This window comes from Lontra canadensis, unplaced genomic scaffold (assembly GCF_010015895.1).
Source record: "Lontra canadensis isolate GAN:19392208 unplaced genomic scaffold, GSC_riverotter_1.0 scaffold6, whole genome shotgun sequence".
In the NCBI taxonomy this organism is placed as follows: domain Eukaryota; kingdom Metazoa; phylum Chordata; class Mammalia; order Carnivora; family Mustelidae; genus Lontra; species Lontra canadensis.
Genome location: NW_022631000.1, coordinates 19,308,150 through 19,327,594, shown reverse-complemented (window position 1 = coordinate 19,327,594; position 19,445 = coordinate 19,308,150). Strand labels below are relative to the sequence as shown.

The window sequence follows — 19,445 nt, the reverse complement described above, 5'->3', positions numbered from 1 at the left end:
GCTACCTGTTCGTGTCCAACCTTCTCCTTTAGCAGGAAATTTGAGTATGCTAAGGTAGTACACTCTAATTTGAAAATTAAGTAAAAATCTTTAGGAAGGTGATTTTGCTGTGATCATATCACGCAATGCATTACATAATTGGGAACTGTGCATTTTCTGTACTATGCCCCAAAGAAAATATAAGAGGAGAAAAGGAGAGGATCAGCTGGAGGTAGATGTGAGTTGCCCCCTCCCTCAGACTCCTGTGTATCAGTGGTGTATCTAGGTACAGCAGAAGGTAAGCAGGGCGAGTCCTTTGTTAAGGGACAGCTCTTTCTGTTAACGACTCCTTCAGCTCTTAGCTGAGATGGTAACAGTCAAGTGTTTACCTATGAACTGGGACACATGAGTGAAAAAGCCTGGGCTGGCTTAGGTATACCTGGTAAAGTCTATAATCAGAAACTTTGAAGGGCCAAGGAGGGCATTTTTCCATCCAGTTCTTGGGTCCTGGTGTTTCTAGGCCATTCTGTTCCCATCTGCACAGAAGCGCAGCCTTGTCTCTGTCATTTTGAGGGCTCTGAGACCTCCAGATTCAGAAACTCTAGTGTCCACATTCCATTTTTCTTTCTCTGTCCCTCTATTGGGTCTCACAGACTGTGGCTTTCTTCCTCCCTTCTCTACACCATCAACCCCAAACTCAGAGAGCACCTACAAGCCTGGTGTCATGGGAAAGGAGTAACACACTCATTCTCAAGCTGCCTACCATTTATGCCCAGTCCCACATGGCACAAGTGTTGTGTACACTACTCAGGGTGGGGCATATTAACTCCACTATTAGCTTTCTTATAACACAAGACTCTGCAAATGGATTCTTTTTCACACTGATTTAGACATAAGTGGGAGAGATAGTAAAAGTATGTCTACTCTATAGTCAGAAACATTGAAAACTGTATACATGGACAAATGCCGTAGGAAAACATTTACAACTTTTGGGGAAGAGCTGCAATGAGCAGCTGTTGTCAGGTGTCACTGATGAAAGTCACAGGATACCAAATACCATGAGATAACAACATATTTTAGATGTGGTTTAACCATGCACTATGAACAGCTCCAAAACTCATAAACAAGTGCTGCTTTTTAAAAAAATTTTATGTCTTTTTTTTTTTTGCCTTTACTACTTTTCATTCTGTTGAGCCCCCATTCTACTGAGTAGAATAACCAAATATTTAAGAAAATCGGAAGGGAGAACCTTTTTAAAATGTGGTGTGTTTTTTTTTTTTTTCTTTTGCAAATAAAATAAGACCACATCCAGTTCAGCAAGGGCACATCCCATTCCAATTCTGGACTGCTAGTGCAGTCTATTATTTAAAAACACCAACTGTGACAGAGTGTTGGGGTTGGGGGGATTCTTTTTTGTCATTTCTTTTACTGTTGTTGTAACGCGGCCTGCCCAATAATAAAAATCTGGGGAGATGACGTAACAAGAAAGAAAAGGAAAGAACCTTGTGCTCATGCAAGTTCCTTTGCCGCTGCAAGGCCAGCGTCACTTGCTTCTCGGCTTTCTTCAGCAGCCTGTCGTCCTCTTGTAGTGCGTGGCTGGTGCGCAGCTCCTGGATCAACTCCAGCCGCTTTTCCTTCCCTTCAAACATCTGTATCAAATCAAATCAAATCAAATCAAATAAAAAAGAGACTTGTAAGTTAGCATCCCCTGTGCGGGACCCTAAGGCTCCTGCAGTGACTGGTGAGGGACTGGTGAACGGTGGGTTCAGTTCTGCCTTCTCCGCAGAGCAGGGGTGTTCCACAGGGCTTAGAGCTCTGTGTTCTTTTCTACACCTCCAGCTGCTCAGGTCGAGAAAGAGCTTACTTAGCAGTTGTTTACTCAGTTTCTCAAAATGCCTCTCAAAGACAAAGTGGTTTCTATAGGGTCATATTAAGAAACCAGATCCTCCCCTTCATTTTCTGTGCTCCTTCCCAAAGATGCCTGAGGATGCTCTTTTTCATAGCCATGCTTTCTTTTCCAAGAGATCTGCCCATGGTTCGTAATACGTAATCTGCTGTGACGTTTTTCCTGGGGAAATACTCAAGGAGAGGGGAGAATAATGTTGAACACAGATGCTCACCCAGCTTCCCTGGACCTACTAATTCTAACTGAGTCTCTTACGAATTACAGCTGTATGAGGAGGAAAAATTTTTTTGCTGGTGCTTTGTATCAGTCCATTTTAAAATTGAAGTGTGCTTGCACAAATACTGTGGTGAAGGCTTTACAGTAAGGAAGACCAAAGTTGAATTTGCTAGTAGTTAATATAATCTCAGACTCATATCACTTGCCTATAAAATGGGGTAACTGATAGAAAAAATTGAGATGATAAACGTAAAGCAAAGAATATATAATGTGAGCTTATAGTATGGGTTCAAAACTGTAGTTAGCATTACTTAGCTATTTATTATTTAGATAGTGCTAGCTATATACAAACTCAAATAATTATGACATTGTGGAAAATTAGGGAATCCATTTAGTCTATGATGCCTGAATAGTCAAAATTCCGAAGCACGTGGCTGGCCCAGTTGATAGAGCATGCAACTCTTGATTTTGGGGGGTAGGGGTCATGAGTTCAAGCCCCATGTTGGGTGTAGAGATTACTTAACTAAATAAACTTTTTATAAAATAAGTCGAAATTCAGGTAAGAAAATTGGATTTAGTGATTCTAAGGAAGATATTAATTTCACTTTGCCTCGGTTACAACTGTTACAAACAGCAGGCAGGTCCTTTCTCTCCCTGACACTATGCCACCCACTTGGATGAACTCTGACAGTAGAAGGGAATGGGTAGGTAATTCAAGAGCATACAGTTCCATCAGACAGCAGGGTGTAAGAGGGAATTCACCCCAAGGAACTGAGTACATACGCCTTCTATAAATCTATTCTCAAAGAAGCAGCACAGGACCAGTGGTTGGACTGTACACACCATGTTCTGAACGGCTCTTCCCCGGAGTAACTTTTGAAGGTAGATCACAGCCATCTCTATATCTTCTTCTTCCTAAAAGAACAAAGTGAGAACCAAGCAGGTTGAGAAGAGTAGCGGTCAGCATCAAATATTTTTTTGAAGACTTAGATCAAGCAAAAGAGACTGAGCTAGATGACAGAAGGATTTAAAGAGAAATAAATAAGGCCTACACTCATTGAACATATAGTATTTTAAATGTTACTTCCTGTATTGTTAAAATTATTTTTTTATCAAAAGACATCATTAAAAAATCATATCAAAAGCAAAAAACTCACTCTATCCCTACAAATTAAGTCATTTTCATTTTCCTATACTCCTTTCTAGCAAAATCTTTCTTGAAGCAGCAAGTATTGCTTATAACATCCTTTTTGCAATAGTTTTTTCATGTTTGTTCATGAGTAGACAAGGAATACAACTAGTCTATGTCGGAGTCTAGAGTAAGGTGCTTCTCTCAAGAATTTAGAAAAGCTGGTAAAATCAGAATGGACAAGATTAGCCATCTACAAAAATCACCTTAAGTAACTATGTACCAAAAGCAGAAAGCAGAGCCTGCAAATTGACTTAAAGTGCCCCTGAATGCAAGAGAAAGCAACAGAAATTAACAGCATGAACACATGTGAAAGACAATGTGAACCACAAGGAGTGACTGGCACAAAGCCTAGAAAGGAGAACTCCAGAAGCACATCCTGGGCAGCCAGTGGGAGTACTGGAGCAGGGTGTCCACACAGGTGGCCTTTCAGAAGCACTAATGAGACCTCCTGCCAATGTTCCTCCCTCGGACAATGCACAACAACCTTCTGAATTCAATCTGGCGTCTTGTGAGAACTGCCTATACTGGGAGATAGTGGGCTGAGGAGAAGGACTGCTAAGAAGAATATCCTCCTCTACAAGGCAGGCAGTAGTCCTTCTGTCAAGCAATACATCTGTACTGTGGCATCTCTAGCACTCTTGTGGGGGTGCAGAAGCTGCTGAGTCCAAGTCAGTCCTAAATCCTGACTGACTCTGGTACGTTTGCCCAAACTAAGTTTGGAGACCTATGAAGGTGAAGTATGACCCTGGTCAGGGTGAACTCTTGGAGCCAGTCCCACCTCAGAAGCCAGCCTATCCTCATGACATCGCTGGCATTTCCCTCCTTTCTGACTCCAGCTCATAGCCACCTCCCTATGGGCAAGATGGTTATGGTAACTGATCATCATTTCATCTTTTTTTATTTGACACACATGAGGATTACCTTCTGATGCCCATTTTTCTTAGGAAGATTTCATTTTGCTTATTTGTGTGGGTCTGATGTTTGAAGCATAAGAAGAAAAGCCATAAGTCAGATCTTGAAAAGGTAACCCTATTAAGTTAGGTTTGTTTTTAACCCAAAGTATAAGAATAAACAAACAGCAATACTGAATTTAGCATTTCAAATAAAGTTTCAAACTTACATTGGAACTCATTTCCAAGGTTGGAGTTGGAAGCCGAGGTTGAGGTAGAGCCTTTCTTTGAAGAAAGCGCAAAACTTTCTTTGGTTCAAGAACTCTATTCTTCTTATCCAGTATTGCCTGAAATCACACCAACTAGCGTCATTTCTTACCTTTGTTTTTCTTCCACTACTCAATCTAGGCCACAGATCGAGTATCAATCAGAAATAATCTTCACTATGGTTATGCTATGACAGTTTGAGAAGGGCCAAAACTGGGGGCTTGTTTGACCCAAGGGATGGTATGATATTCCTAAACATCAGCTAACATTGAATAAACCAAGCACATATTCTAGGTTCATCCATTTTAGTCAAAGATTTGGGGAATTAAAAAAATTTTTTTTGAGATTTTGAAATGTTTTGTGGTGTGTATGCAAGCAAAACCTCCAACTCCTATTCTTCCACAAGAGCCAATTAGCTATTTCAAGTAAGTGCCTGGGTGATAGAAAATTTCCCTGTGCCACAAATGACAGAAATATTTTGTATGTTCTGTTGTTATGGGGGAACTGAGGAGCATTAAATGGCAATTGTCTCCTAGTGAAGAAAGAGCTTTCCTCTGACCATGAAGGCCTGCACCTCACTTTTTCTGAAAATGAACTTGTTTTCTTGAGAAACAGTGTGTGCGTGTGCTTTGATTTCAACATATGTTTTTACTGATTTTACTTTTAGTCACCAGAAGTCCCCCAAATTATATATGACATAAGGTTTTGTTCATTGTTTCTATTTTCAGCCATAGGGGGATACTTGTAACTTAAAAGTATCAAAAAACCGGGGCGCCTGGATGGCTCAGTGGGTTAAAGCCTCTGCCTTCGGTTCAGGTCATGATCCCAGGGTCCTGGGATCGAGCCCCACATCAGGATCTCTGCTCAGCAAGGAGCCTGCTTCCTCCTCTCTCTCTCTCTGCCTGCCTCTCTGCCTACTTGTGATCTCTGTCAAATAAATAAATAAAATCTTAAAAAAAAAGTATCAAAAAACCTGATCTCTGTCTTTTAAAAATCATATTTTAGAATGTTTTTCATCATATGATTTTTATATTAGTTTTTCCACAGAAAACAGAGAGAAGTGACAAAATAAGCACTAAGCCAAAACTTGAAATTAATAAAAATATGCAAGTTGAGTAAAATTTGAAACCACATGAAATTATTGTGGTTTTAACAGAACCCTCTGAGTTTCTACAAAATGAAACTGACACCAAATACACAACAGCTCTAATACATAACAGCTCTACAATAACCACAACTATTGAATCAACAGAAAGCAGCAGCAATCTAAAAAATAATAATTTTAAGCTCAGGCATCTCTTGAGTGCATTGCCTTAAACAGTACCACATGAAACCATCTTAAAACCAATCATTCATAATATGTTGGTAGGGATCTGGGAAAACAGGCACTCTCACACACTCAGCAATTAGTACATCATTTATGTAAGAAAATTTATCAGCACCCATCGAAACTATAAATGGAGGCATATTGTGGGCCAGCAATTCATGTCTAGGAATTTTCTTCTAGATATGTTGTTCATACATGTACCAAATTATATGCAAATAAGATCACTCAATATAGTATTTTTTTGATACAAAAAACTTGGGACAATATAAATATCCATCAAGTGGGGAGTGGGTAGACATGGTACATTTATATGATGAAAAATCTATAAAAAATGATGTAACACAATTATGGGATGATCTCCAACATATATTAAATAATAAAAGCACAGACAGTGTGTATTATGTATTATTTGTGTAAAACAATTTAAGAAGATACTCATAGGTATTTTTATTTGTTCTTACATATTTCTAAATACACACATATATACATGTGTATATTTCTCTATATAGATATGAATATATTTGTTTGTAAGATATCTCTGGACAGAAAGATATGAAACTAAAAAACACTGGTGGCCTCCAAAGAAGGAACTGCATAGCTGGGAGACAGGGATAGAAGATTTACATTTAATACTTTTGTATAATTTATGAATTTTGAGCTATGTGGATATTTTTCCCAGTCAGCAAATAAATTCTAAATATAAAAGAAAAGAAACAAATAATTTAAATTTTGGAAAAAAGGCAACTCATTTTCACAGTTAAGGGAAAAATGTTTGGTCAAGAACTCTAATGAAAAGTATAATAAAACCAACAAATAAAAGTATATGAGAATCCCTTCAAGCTGTCTTATTGTCTTGAAAGGTAAAGCTCTCTGGAGGGGGAATATGAATGAATATGAGAATATCAAGGAAATGTTGTTACCAAACAGTACATTTTAACATGCTTAAAAGACAAATACATTAGGCAACTGAGTTCAATCCATGATTTTCATAAATAGAAGAAAGAACTCATTGGTACACTCTTTAATCTCCTTTAGGACATAAGTAATTTGACAAGTCTTCAAAAATATATTCCAACCTAAATTACTACCAAGAATAGCCTGAAAATACTGTACTGTGGAAATTATTTTATACTATTCTAGATATTTCTCCTCTATGGTTACTGTGACATAGCTCATAAAGTATTTTTTAAAGCCTTATACCACCTGTACCTTTATATTTCTGATTCTAGAGTCTCAAAATAATGTAACCATAAGACCAAGTAAATACACTATCTGGACATAAATCTAATATTTAGTGACTCTCTTCAATTCAAACCAATATTCCAGACTGACAGACATCATATAATGGCATCTCATCCCAAAGCCAAGAGGACAGATTAAAAACAAGGACTGTAGAAGAATGTGAATCCTCTGACATCAGCTACAACAAACATTAAACACAGCCCAACATCTAGCCAGATTAATATAAATGCCACACTATAGTCTATTTACCTCAGTTACTATTGTTTGATAACAGATGTCAGGCTATCAGCAAAAAATTCAAAACGCATTACAAAGGCAAGGAAAAAAATACTCTAAAAAGAGAAGTAACCATCAGAACCAGAGTCAGATATGATATACATGTTGGAATTATCAGACAGAAAATTTAAAATAACAATGATTACTATGTTAAGGGCTCTAATGGAAAAGGAAGATGACAAACAAGAACAGATGAGTAATGTAAGCAGAGACTGAAACCCAAAGAATCAAAAGGAAAGGCTAGAAGTCAAAACACTGTAACAGAAATGGAGAATGCTATCAATAGGCTCATTGGTAGACTCAACACAGCTAAAAAAAGATTTAAAAAAAAGACTCCAGGAACTTGAAGATATGTCAATACAAACTTCCCAAACTGAAATACAAGGAGAAACAAAGTAACAGAACCGAACATCTAAGAATTGTGAGACAATATCAAAAGGAGTAATATGTGTAAGTGGAATACCAAATGGAGAAGAAAGAGAGAATGCAGAATAAACATTTGAAATAATAATGGCTGGAAACTTGCCTAAAGTAATAACAAACACCAACCCACAAATCCGGAAAGCTTAGAAAACATTAAACAAGACAGGTACCTTAACACACACACACACACACACATACACACACACACACCCCAGGCATATAACATTTAGAGAAAGACAAAGAGAGAAGTCTGAAAGAAGATAGAAAACACACCTTCGCTACTGAGGAATGAAGATTAAAAATTACAGTGGAATTCTAGTCAAAAAACAGCTATGCAGGATGCCTGGGTGGCTCAGTCAGTTAAGCATCTGCCTTCAGCTCAGGTCATGATTCTGGGGTCCTGGCATTGAGTCCTGCATTGGGCTCCCTGCTCAGTGGGAGTCTGCTTCGGCTTCTCCCTGTCCCTCCTCCCTGCTCATGCTCTTGCTCACTCTCTCTCTAATAAATAAACAAAATCTTAAAAAAAAAAAATCCATGCGAGAGTGAAATCTTTGAAGTGTTGGAAAAAAACCCCGCCAACCTAGAATTCACTCAATAAAATCATTATTCAAAACTGAAAAGATCACAATTTTAAATTTACCTGTTTCAAAGGATACTATCAAAGTAAAAACACATCCCACAGAATGGGAGGAATATCTGCAAATCACATCTGACAAGGGAATAGTCCTCGGAATATATACAAAACTCCTACAACTCAACAGTAAATAGACATTAAAAGTAATGTTTATTATAAACAATAAAAAGACAACCCAATTAAAAAATAAGCAAAGGATCTGAATAGACATTTCCCCAAAAAAGATATGCAAATGACCTGGAGGGCCTGAGTGGCTCAGTCGGTTAAGCATCTGCCTTTGGCTCAGGTCATGATCCTAGGGTCCTGGGATCAAGCCCTGCATTGGGCTCCGGCTTGGCAGAGAGCCTGCTTCTCCCTCTCCCCTCTGTCCCTCCCCCGGCTTGTGCTTTCTCACTGTCTTATGCTGTCTCTCGCATGCGCAAATAAATAAACAAAATCTTAAAAAAAAATAAAGATGTACATATGACCAAAAGGCACACGAAAAAGGTGCTAAAATTCATTAATCATTAAGACAAATGCAATTCTAAACCACAATGAGATACCACGCAGGTATCTCACTGGGTGAGCTAGGATGGCTATAATAAAAAAGATGGGCAGTAATAAGTGAGGACAAAAATACGGAGAAATCAGAATCCTCATACATTCTTGGTGGGAATGTAAAACAGTGTAGCCACTTTTGAAATAGTCTGGGAGTTCTTCAAGAAGTAAAAGAGTTACCTGGTGACCCAGGAATTCCATTCCTAGGTATATTGCAAAAAGAACTGAAAAATTTATGTCCACACAAAAATTTGTACACAAATGTGCAAAGCACCATAGTTCATAATAGATTAAAAAGTAGAAACTACTCAAATTTCTATCAACTGTATCAATTGATGAGCAGGTAAACAAAATGTGATATATCCACATAATGGAATATCGTACAGTCATACAAAGCATTAAGGTACCTACTACACCATGGATGAACTTTGAAAACATTGTGCTAAGTTAAAGAAGCTAGACACAAAAGGCCATACATTGTCTGATTTCATTTATATGAAATGTTCAGAATAGGCAAATCCATAAAAAGAAATATTAGTGGTTGCTGGGGGATAGGGAGAAGAAGGCAATTGGGAGTGACTGCCAATGGGTATGGGTTTCTTTTGGGGATAATGAGAATGTTTTGGAATTAGATAATGGTGATGGTTGAACAACCTTGTGTATATGTATACTAAAAACAACTGAATTGTTTATTTTAAAAGAGTGAATTTAATGGTATGTGAATTATCTAAAAAAAAATCATACAGAAGAAATAAAGACTTCCTGAAACAAACAAAAACTGAGAGAGTTTATTGCCAGGAGACCTTCCTTATAATAAATGTAAACCAAGTTCTCCAGTTGCTCCAGGTAGGAGCAAAATGACATAGGTCATAAACTTGCATTCCTATAAAGGAACAGTGCCATAGAAAGAATAAATGAAGGTAAAATAAAGTATTTTTTCTTATTTTTAACTGATCCAAAATATAACTGTTAAAGCAATGAGAGTAAGAATATATTGGTTATTACAGCATATGGATCAGTGAAATGAATGACAAGAATGCCACACAGACAGTAGGGATGAATGGGGAATAATCTGCTATAAGGGACCTATACTGCACGTAAAGTGACAGTATTATCTGAAGGTGGACTTAGATTATTTTATATGTAAACTCATATACTAGTTCACAAGACAAGCCTCACTAAGTTTCAAAAAATAGGGATCCTTGACCATAGAGCAAAGGAGTTAGAAGTTAATTCAAAAATGAGTTAAAATTCCTGCATATTTGGAAATTTAAAAACTTAAACACTCACAGGTTCAAAAACCATAACACGTTTTAAAAAATTAGATACTAATATTGATAAAATAAAAACTAATGGAATATACCAAAATCAGTGTTTTGAAGGAAATGCTTACCCTTCAATACTTTTATAAAACTGATGACTGCCTGAAAATTAATGAGCTACATGACTACTTTAAGGAAAAGAACAACAAAACAAAAAGAAAGAGGAAAGATGTATAAGAATGGGAGTTAACGTAACTAATATATATATATATATATATATATATATATATAATAGAGAAAAATAAAAATATATATATTTATATAGTAGAGAATATATATATATATATAGTAGAGAAAATCAACAAAGTAAAAATTTCATTCTTTGGAAAAACAATACCAAGGAAATTAATAAGCCTCCTGTAAAACCAAGTAAGGAAAAAGAGTGAAAGCAAAAATAAATAGTATTACAAACGAAAAAAAATAGGCAGGACTATAGATATCACAAACACTAAAAAGATTTTAAATAATACTATCAACAACCACATGCCAAAAAATATGAAAAGTTAGGCGCAAAACACTTTATAAGGAAAATGTAATTTACCAGGGCACCTGATTTGCTTAGTTAATTCAATGTCTGACTCTTGGTTTTGGCTCAGGTCACAATCTCAGGGTAGTGAGATCAAGTCCCGCATTGCGCTCTGCAGTTAGGCATGGATCCTGCCTAAGATTCTCTCTCTACCTCATTCTCTGCCCCTCTCCTGCCCCTTTCTTCTCTCCCTCCGTAAAAAATAAAAATAATAATAAAAAAGAAATTAAAAAAAAAAGAAAATATAATTTACCAAAACAATGCGAACAGTTCTGTAAGTAGTGAGGAAACTGAAGGAGTAGTTAGAATTTTCCCATGAAGAAAACATCAGTCTCAGATAATTTTAATATGAGTATTCTACCGAATTGAAGGACTAGATCACTTTAAACTTAAACTCTTTCCAAAAGTAGAAAAGAAGGAATACTCTGCAGTCATTTCAGAAGATCTGCATTACTCTAACACCAAAGCCATATGGAGTCAAAATGAGAGAAAAATAAGGTTGTTTCCCTCATGAATATGGAATCAAAATTCTGGAAAACATATTAGTAAATCGAATCCAACAATGAATTTTTTTTTTCTTTTTCAAATTTTTATTTGAATTCTAGTTAGTTAACATATAGTGTAGTATTGGTTTCAGGAATAGAATTTAGTGATTCATCACTTACTTATAACACACAGTGCTCATCATAACAAGTGCCCTCCTTAATACCCAACAGTGTATTAAATATAAAACATCTTGGGCACCTGGGTGGCTCAGTGGGTTAAGCCTCTGCCTTTGGCTCAGGTCATGATCTCAGGGTCCTGGGATCGAGCCCGCATCAGGCTCTCTGCTCAGCAGGGAGCCTGCTTCCCCCTTTCTCTCTGCCTGCCTCTCTGTCTACTTGTGATCTCTCTCTCTGTCAAATAAATAAATAAAATCTTTAAAAAAAAAAAATCTTATCCAAGTTAGGTTCATTCCCAGTATGTAAGGATAGATTGTTCATTAAAAAAAAACAAAAACAAAAACATAAATGTTCCCTATTCAATAATTTTAAAAATATATTATTACCTCAATAGATACAGATAAAACATGTGATAAAATTCAGCATGAATACATGATTAAAAGCTTCAGTAAAACAGGAATAGAAGAGAACTTCCATACCCTAATAAAGAGTATTTGAAAGAAACTCTTACAGAAAGTGAAAGAATAATGAACACCGAGTTCAGAATGGGTAAACAGAGATGGGGTGGATAAGGTTGGGAAAAAAAAACACATAGATATATGTGAATTATTGTCAAAGTCCTTATTATTTATTTATTTTTTAATTTATTTACAGAGAGAAAGGGTGATGCGCGCCTTGGTGGGGTGGGTAGAGGCAGAGGAAGATGGAGAGAGAGAATTTTAAGCAGGCTCCCCATCCAGCATGGAGCCACAGTGGGGCTCTATCTCAGGACTCTGAGATCATGACCTGAGCTGAAATCAAGAATCAGACGCTTTACCAACTGAGCCACCCAGGCGCCCCAAGGTCTTAATTTTTATATTGAGTATAGGCTACCGTGGATTCTTATGCTATGCCCAAAGCCAAATGAACAAACAAATGCATGAGCCAATGATGAGATTATCATGAACCAGTGTGTCTCCAATGGCAATTTCTGAAGATCGCATTATCTGGAAACTTGTACCACATGCAAGTACTCCAGCCCCACCCCTGACCTACTCAATCAGAAACTTTGAGGGGTGGGCCCAGCGACATGTGTTTTAAGAAGCCCTCCAGGTGATTGTGATGCATGCTAAAGACGGAGTAGCATGATCACAAATCACAAATTCTAGAGTCTGTGCACTTATAGTCCAACTAACAAAAGGGAAGCACAGCTGCGGGGTGCTGTGTAACTTGTTTCATGGAGATAACTACTGCACTTTCTCATTTAGTTGAGCTTTAAACCAGATGAGAAAGGACTTGAACGTGACTCCCTTTCTTCTTGATGCCCCGGTAACAAATCTAAAAGGGAGAAAATGAGGCCTATTACACTATTAAAACCAGCAGTAATTCCTGATACTAGGAACTTGCTATACCTCAATATAGTGGCAGATTTTATTATGTAGATCCAAAGTCAGAACCATTTTTAGGAAGTAACATGATAACAACAACAACAACAAAAAAGGAAGTAGCATGACTTCTGCAAATGGGGAGGACAGCCTCCAACAATTTTCCTACAGTTTGAAACAAGGAAAAAACATTGGTTCAACACAGCGCGGGCAACTTCTGGAAGATAAAACTCTGGAGAGGAGAAAAGATGTAGAGTTATGTGCTGAGAACTACTGGACACTGCAGTTTTGGAGATGAAGTATTTCACTACAAAAGTCCCACTAATAGCTCTTGTCTACAAATAAGTCTTATACCTTATGAACCTCTGTCAACTCATGGTCCATCCTTGCTGCCCTCTTGAGAAAACCAGCTTTCGTGGTAGTGACTTTTGGCTTTGGCGGTCTGATTCGGGGTTGTGTCACAAAATCTGGGAGATGTGACTCAAGTTCAACTAATCCTACAGGAAGGAAGTACATATTTTTAGTATTCAGTGATTAAATTTCACGTTTTGAGAGCATATTGTTAATTTTAGTAGCTGTTTGCTAAGTGGTTTCATTTAGAATTACTGATAAGATAGAGCTCACATAATTGAAGTGGCCCCAAAATGTAAAGAAAATTTCTACATAATTAATGTTCTCATGTTCTTGGTGATTTAGACCACAAAATGAAAAATGCATTATTTTTTTAAAAAGATTTTATTTATCTGAGAGAGAGAGAGAGAAAGAGCACATGGGGGGGTGCAGATAGAGAAGCAAACTCCCCACTGAGCAGGGAGCCCAATGTGGGACTTGAACCCAGGACCCTGGGATCAGACACTTAACAGACTGAGCCACCCAGGGATCCTGAGAAATGCATTCTAGTATTTCCCTACAAAAAAGTATTAAGTTCTATGACAATAACCAACAGAAAATTAGTGACCGTATGATATATGGGACCACCAATTTTTGGTCGCTATACACCAGTTTATGTATTCTGCTCTGGAGATGATCAGCCAGAGCTACAAGTTCAACAGTGTGACCATCCATTCATGATCTTGGCCATGTATATGCTTCAACTTGTCAATTAAATTTAAATAATCTAAATGAGCCTCTCCGGGACTTGGCAAGAGGTATAGTCCTCTCCACGAACTTGTCCCCTAGTTACCCATTTCCTTGCCCGCTAGTTTACTAATACTTCTTTTTAAAGGGCTGATTTCATGATATATTCCTTGTTTACTTTGAAAAACCGGTATAAAAGCTTTTTCAGTTTCATTTTTGTGACATTGAACATGCTTAAATGTTTAGTAGGTAAACACAGATATATATTTATTTGGATCTTAGGAGTTTTTATCGGTTTGTACGTACTCCTATTAATAACATTAAATGTGTTCATTGCTATTTCTTGAAAATATTTTTATTTGTTGTTTGGCCTTTAATCTAATACTTCTCTTTTAGTACTTTAATACTCCTCTTATACTGGACTTGTAATTATGTAAATTGCTTACCTTCATAGGTGTTGAGATAGTGGTTTTTTACTACAAAGTCCTCTGAATTGTTGTCAGGGAAACGACCAAGACGAGACAGAGGTCCATAGACCTGTGATGCATAATCACAATAATCCCTGATGATATTTCTTCTCTCCAACTTTCCTTCTATATTCTTTCTTTTTCCCACAAGTTTTCTGATTGCTACAATAAAACATACCTCTGTGACTATCTTTACAGTGTTGTTCTGAACAAATGCGTAATAATAAGCCAGTTCTACTTTTATTCACAGGGAAGCTACTGAACGGACTGAATTTCACGATGACCGCTCACTGCAGCCAGGTCTGTCATCTGCACAGCCCAGGCCATCATGAGACAAGTGGGAGCAACAGAAGCTGAGTCAGTTAGTGTCCTCAGGTGGTACTCATCAAAAGTCTTTTATAAGTGCATTCCAAGCTCTGAGGTAAGAGCTTACAAAAACTTACTTACAAAAACTCAGGAAGAGTTTTGTCAAGCTAATGAAAGAAACTCAAAGTAACCAAGAAAGACATGGTCAGTGGAGTTCTGGAGAATTATTTTCTCCTGGGAAAATAACTGCAAGGGAAGGAAGACAACAGGCTCTTCAATAATCTCCTTCTACCTTGCCTAACAACAGAATAAAACACAATATATCCCAGCTTGGAGCTTTCAGAACTGTTTGGCCATCAGATGGAAAAGGCTCAGCTGTGCACACTGGGAGTTTACTCAGCTGAGGAGTTGTGCTACCTCTCCCGCCTATCACAGATCCACCCCCCAGGGCTCCACACTGTGCACTCACGATGGGTGCAAACCCATACTGTGGGATGGCAAAGTCTTACTGTAAGAGGCAGCTACATGTACTACTGCTGCCTTGTGGGCATTTATGTTTGATTCTCCACACTTTTGTGTGTGACGTGGAGTTTGGGAATTAAACAAAAAGTTTATATTTTGTTATTTATCTTTTTTTATTAGTTTCAGAGTAGAGGTCAGTGATTCATCAGTTGCATCTAACACACGGTGCTCATTATCTCAAGTGCCCTCCTTAACGCCCATCACCCAGTTACCCCATCCCTCTACCCCTCCCCTCCAGCAACCTTCAGTTTGTTATTTATCTACAAAAGTTAGTCAGCTCATCATTAGTTAGATCAAGTACTGAAGAGAAAAAGTGTTGACAATATCTAACTGCATACTTCACAGCTAGTTAAAAGTTATCTTCTCACACACAAAATAAGTTCAGGGGCATATAAGTGAGAGCAGATAACAGGTACCTAATTTATGGGGGGTGGGGGTGTCCTTGAAGGCCTCACTGAAGACGTGACATATGAGTAATGTCTTAGCCTTGGTTCGCCCAAAGGCAGAGCCTAAAACAAAGTTATGTGTGCAGGAAGTTTTTTGGAAGGTGACCGATCCCAGAAGGCGGAAGAGAGGGACAGGAGGACTTTAGAATAGAACACAATAGACAAGCTAGTCAACCTATCGTTTATTATTGTGAAGTACTGAAAAGAAACAGTTGACAATATCTAAATGCATACCTAGCATCTAGTTAAAAGTTATTTTCTCACATCAAGAAAACTTTAAAAGTTAAGTTCACTAAGAATAATTTTAAGGATTTTTTTTAATTTTAAGGAATTTTTATAATTGTTCTACTTTTGTAGATAAATAACAAATTTGTTTTAAATTTTGTGATTATTCTGTTTATTAGGCATAGAAATTGCTAATTTGCACATGTAATTGAAATATTACAATTTTAAAAGTAAATTACATTAAAAGTACCTAAGCAAATAAAACTATAAAGTTAAATACTAATGAGTTAAAATTTTTAATCCTTATTTTTATTAATTTTTTTTTTGAGAGGTAGAGAGACAGAGATGAGGGGTGAGGGACAGAGGGAGAGGGTGAGAGAGAAGCTTTAGCAGGCCCCGTGCCCAGTGAGGAGCCCAACGTGAGGCTTAATCTCCTGACCCTGAGATCATGACCTGAGCCGAAATCAAGAGTTGGACACTTAACCAATTGAGCCATGCAGATGCCCCTTTTTAAATTTTAATTTAAAATTTTGATATAGTCATTCTTAATCATCCATGGACTGCTCTTTTTATATGTACAGAGATAGTACACAAACAGATATACAGTATATGGTATTAAAATTTCATGGCAGGGGGTGAGCAGGAAAAACGATGATTAAATGTCTCATTTAAGAGCAATAATAAAAAAAAGACTGAGAAATAGGGCTCCCTATCCAGGACTTCAATCCATGAATATGGGAAGGCCAACCCCTTACACTTACCCCACCCAGCCCACACATAATGTTAACAGCTGGACTGCCTGTTAGAACATCAATACTTGGTTTTCTTAGTAAGGAATTTTCTTCCACTCTTCTACTTTTGAGAAATAATTCATCTCCTTTACTTATTTAATAACATTAGGACTCGAAATAATTGTACCTAAATCAGGTTTGCTCAAAGATTCAAAGCGAAGCCAACCCTCCCATTCCCTTCACTGTTCATATGACACCATTACCTGAGACGTGTGTCTGCTGAATCCGTGCCAATTTTGCCTCCTTTGCTTCCTGCAGTTGAGACCACCGGGCATTCAGGTGCTTCATGTTCACTTCGTTTTGATTCTTATCACGTTTTCTCAGCAGCTCTTTCAGAATTTCCAGGCGAATCTCCTGAAGTCTTTAAGTAAATCACCAAACATAAAGACCTATTTGGTATCTCAGAGTGTTCTACTAGAGAGAAGGGAAACACCTGCCATAAACAGGATGCTCTCTTGGGGCTGGTATCACATTCATGTATTTAAAAAGGCTGCTCTGGGGCACCTGGGTGGCTCAGGGGGTTAAAGCCTCTGCCTTCGGCTCAGGTCATGGTCCCAGTATCCTGGGATCGAGCCCCACATAGGGCTCTCTGCTCTGCAGGGAGCCTGCTTCCACCTCTTTCTCTATCTGTCTGCCTCTCTGCCTACTTGTGATCTCTGTCTGTCAAATAAATAAAATCTTTAAAAAAAATAAAAATAAAAACATTGCTCTGGCAAAAGTATGACAAATGGATTGGCTATTTGAGGGAGGCAACTCAATAGTGAGTCTCTCTATAAAAGGAATATGTACGGGCATAGTTCTGAAAGGCGAAGAAGAGTATGCCAGTCAAATAAAAGAGCTCTCTAGGCAGATGAGCCTAAAAGAACAATAAGATGTTTGTGCACAGTTCCAGGTCCATAGGTATTAGCCGGGGAGTTAAGTAATACAAGTGAAGAGAAAATGAAGCAGCATGCTATTTTAAGGAATAAATGTGAAAATGCCAGTGTCTGGCACATATAGACACCCAATCAATTTTTGTTTCCCTTCCCCTTACCTATATCTTGTTCTCCTAGAGCTAGCTACCTCGCTCATGTGTATACAACCATGTACACATGACTTCAAAATCTCTACCTCCGGACCAGGTGTTTCTGAGCCAGAATTCCTGTCTACTTGGAATTTTCAGCTAGCCCCTGACAACCTCAAACAAACCCCACTCATTTTGTTCCACCAGAAACCTACCCATTCTTACATCTTCTTCCCTCCCCTAATAATTCCTCTTCTAAAACACTTCTTACATCCATCCCTTAGCTCATATTTTTAACATCCCTCTCCTAACTTTGACTCAAGTTGCTAATCTAGCCTCTCCTTCTAATCTTGCTCCAAACAGCTGTCAAGATTTTCCTTCCTAAAATAGACATTTGAACATTTTACTCTTACTTAAAAATTCAGAGAGTAATTTATTCAGCCACTCATTTGTCAAATATTTATGAAGTGCTCACCATATGCCAAGCAGGAAACAAACAATGATGAACAAAATAAAACACCTTCTCTCAAGAAGCACTGTTCTATTGGAGCGGGCATATCAACTAGTATTTTATAGCACAAGAAGATAAATACCAGACCAGAAGAATGAAGAATGTGGGAGAAGAAATGACAGAGTGTCTATGTCTAGTGCTATTCCCAGTGGATCCAGGAAGGTGGGGAAGTCTTCCTTACAGGAGCCATGAACTCTAGTCTTGAGAATAAATAAGGATTGAGATTTGCCACATACACAAGGGAAAAGTGAGGCCTCAGTAGAGGAAAGTTCAACTCAAAGGACTAGAGACAGAGCTAACATGTCATACTGGGGGAGCTTCTCAAAGCGAACATACAAGGGAGAGTGGGGAAGTAGTGAAAAGCGAAAAATATGGAGAAACAGGTGTTTTTAAAAATAAGCCACAGACCAAGAGTCACCTTTCTGTCTGAAGTTAGAAATCCTAGGCTCATTCTCAAATTCATCACTGAACCTCAATCTTTAGTCACAAAATGGACATAATTTCTATCCCATAAGATTGTCATGAGCATTAAATGAGTTAATACATACAACATGGTAGAACAGTAGTTCCCAAACTTGAGCATGCATCAGATAATCTGGAGTCCTCATGGTGCCTGAAAATCTGGATTTCTAACAAATTCCCAGGTAATGCTGACGCTGCTGGTTTGCGGACCACAATTTGAGAACTACTGGCTTGGAACATGGCTCCAACACATAGTAAGCACTCTGTAACTGTAACATGCTCTGTAAATATCATCATCATCATCATCATCACTAATATTATCGAACTGATGGCTTCTTACTCACCCTTCAACACCTAGCTCAGAGGCTAGCTTCTCAAAATAACTTTCCCAAATCTCCACCTACCCCAAACAGAACTACCCATAAACATTTTAAATGTTTTCAATGCCCTTCTGATAAGACTATACCTCTCCAAATTGCAAAAATAAATTTTCTACAGACAGGACTGGGCACCCAACACCTAATACCTTTGCATTCTTTAATTGCAAGTTTTTACCAAAACATCACACAGTCTGGATTCAGGGTTAACAGAAGGTGTTGTAAAAAGATAAACGTATTTTGAATTCAGAACCACACTGAGGCTCTGGTTCTTAACTTTTTTGTGTGTAAGCGCTCCGTCAGGGGCTGTGGTAGCATCGCTATGAGCAGTGAAGTACCTCAGCTCAGCCTAGGACAAACGACAACCTTATCAAGTTCCCTTCCTTTCCTTTCTTATTGCTAGGGAGTTGTAATTTGGGGGTTTTCATCCTTTCCATACATTCCAAAGACAGCCTTATCACTGCAAATACATTAGATAAGTAACTGAAAACCAGA

At 37.8% G+C, this 19,445-nt stretch overlaps 1 protein-coding gene across 1 annotated transcript in view; it reads right to left on the bottom strand.

Annotated features, from left to right (window-relative positions):
- CFAP91 (cilia and flagella associated protein 91) overlaps nt 1–19,445 on the bottom strand; it is an 89,806-nt gene that overhangs the window by 15,544 nt on the left and 54,817 nt on the right. The window contains exons 8-13 of the mRNA XM_032852633.1: nt 16,801–16,958; nt 14,287–14,469; nt 13,118–13,260; nt 4,414–4,530; nt 2,945–3,016; nt 1,482–1,628 (exon numbers count right to left, since the gene is read on the bottom strand). Of these exons, the coding sequence (XP_032708524.1) occupies nt 1,482–1,628; nt 2,945–3,016; nt 4,414–4,530; nt 13,118–13,260; nt 14,287–14,469; nt 16,801–16,958 (820 nt within the window). The remainder of the gene's footprint in view (nt 1–1,481; nt 1,629–2,944; nt 3,017–4,413; nt 4,531–13,117; nt 13,261–14,286; nt 14,470–16,800; nt 16,959–19,445) is intronic.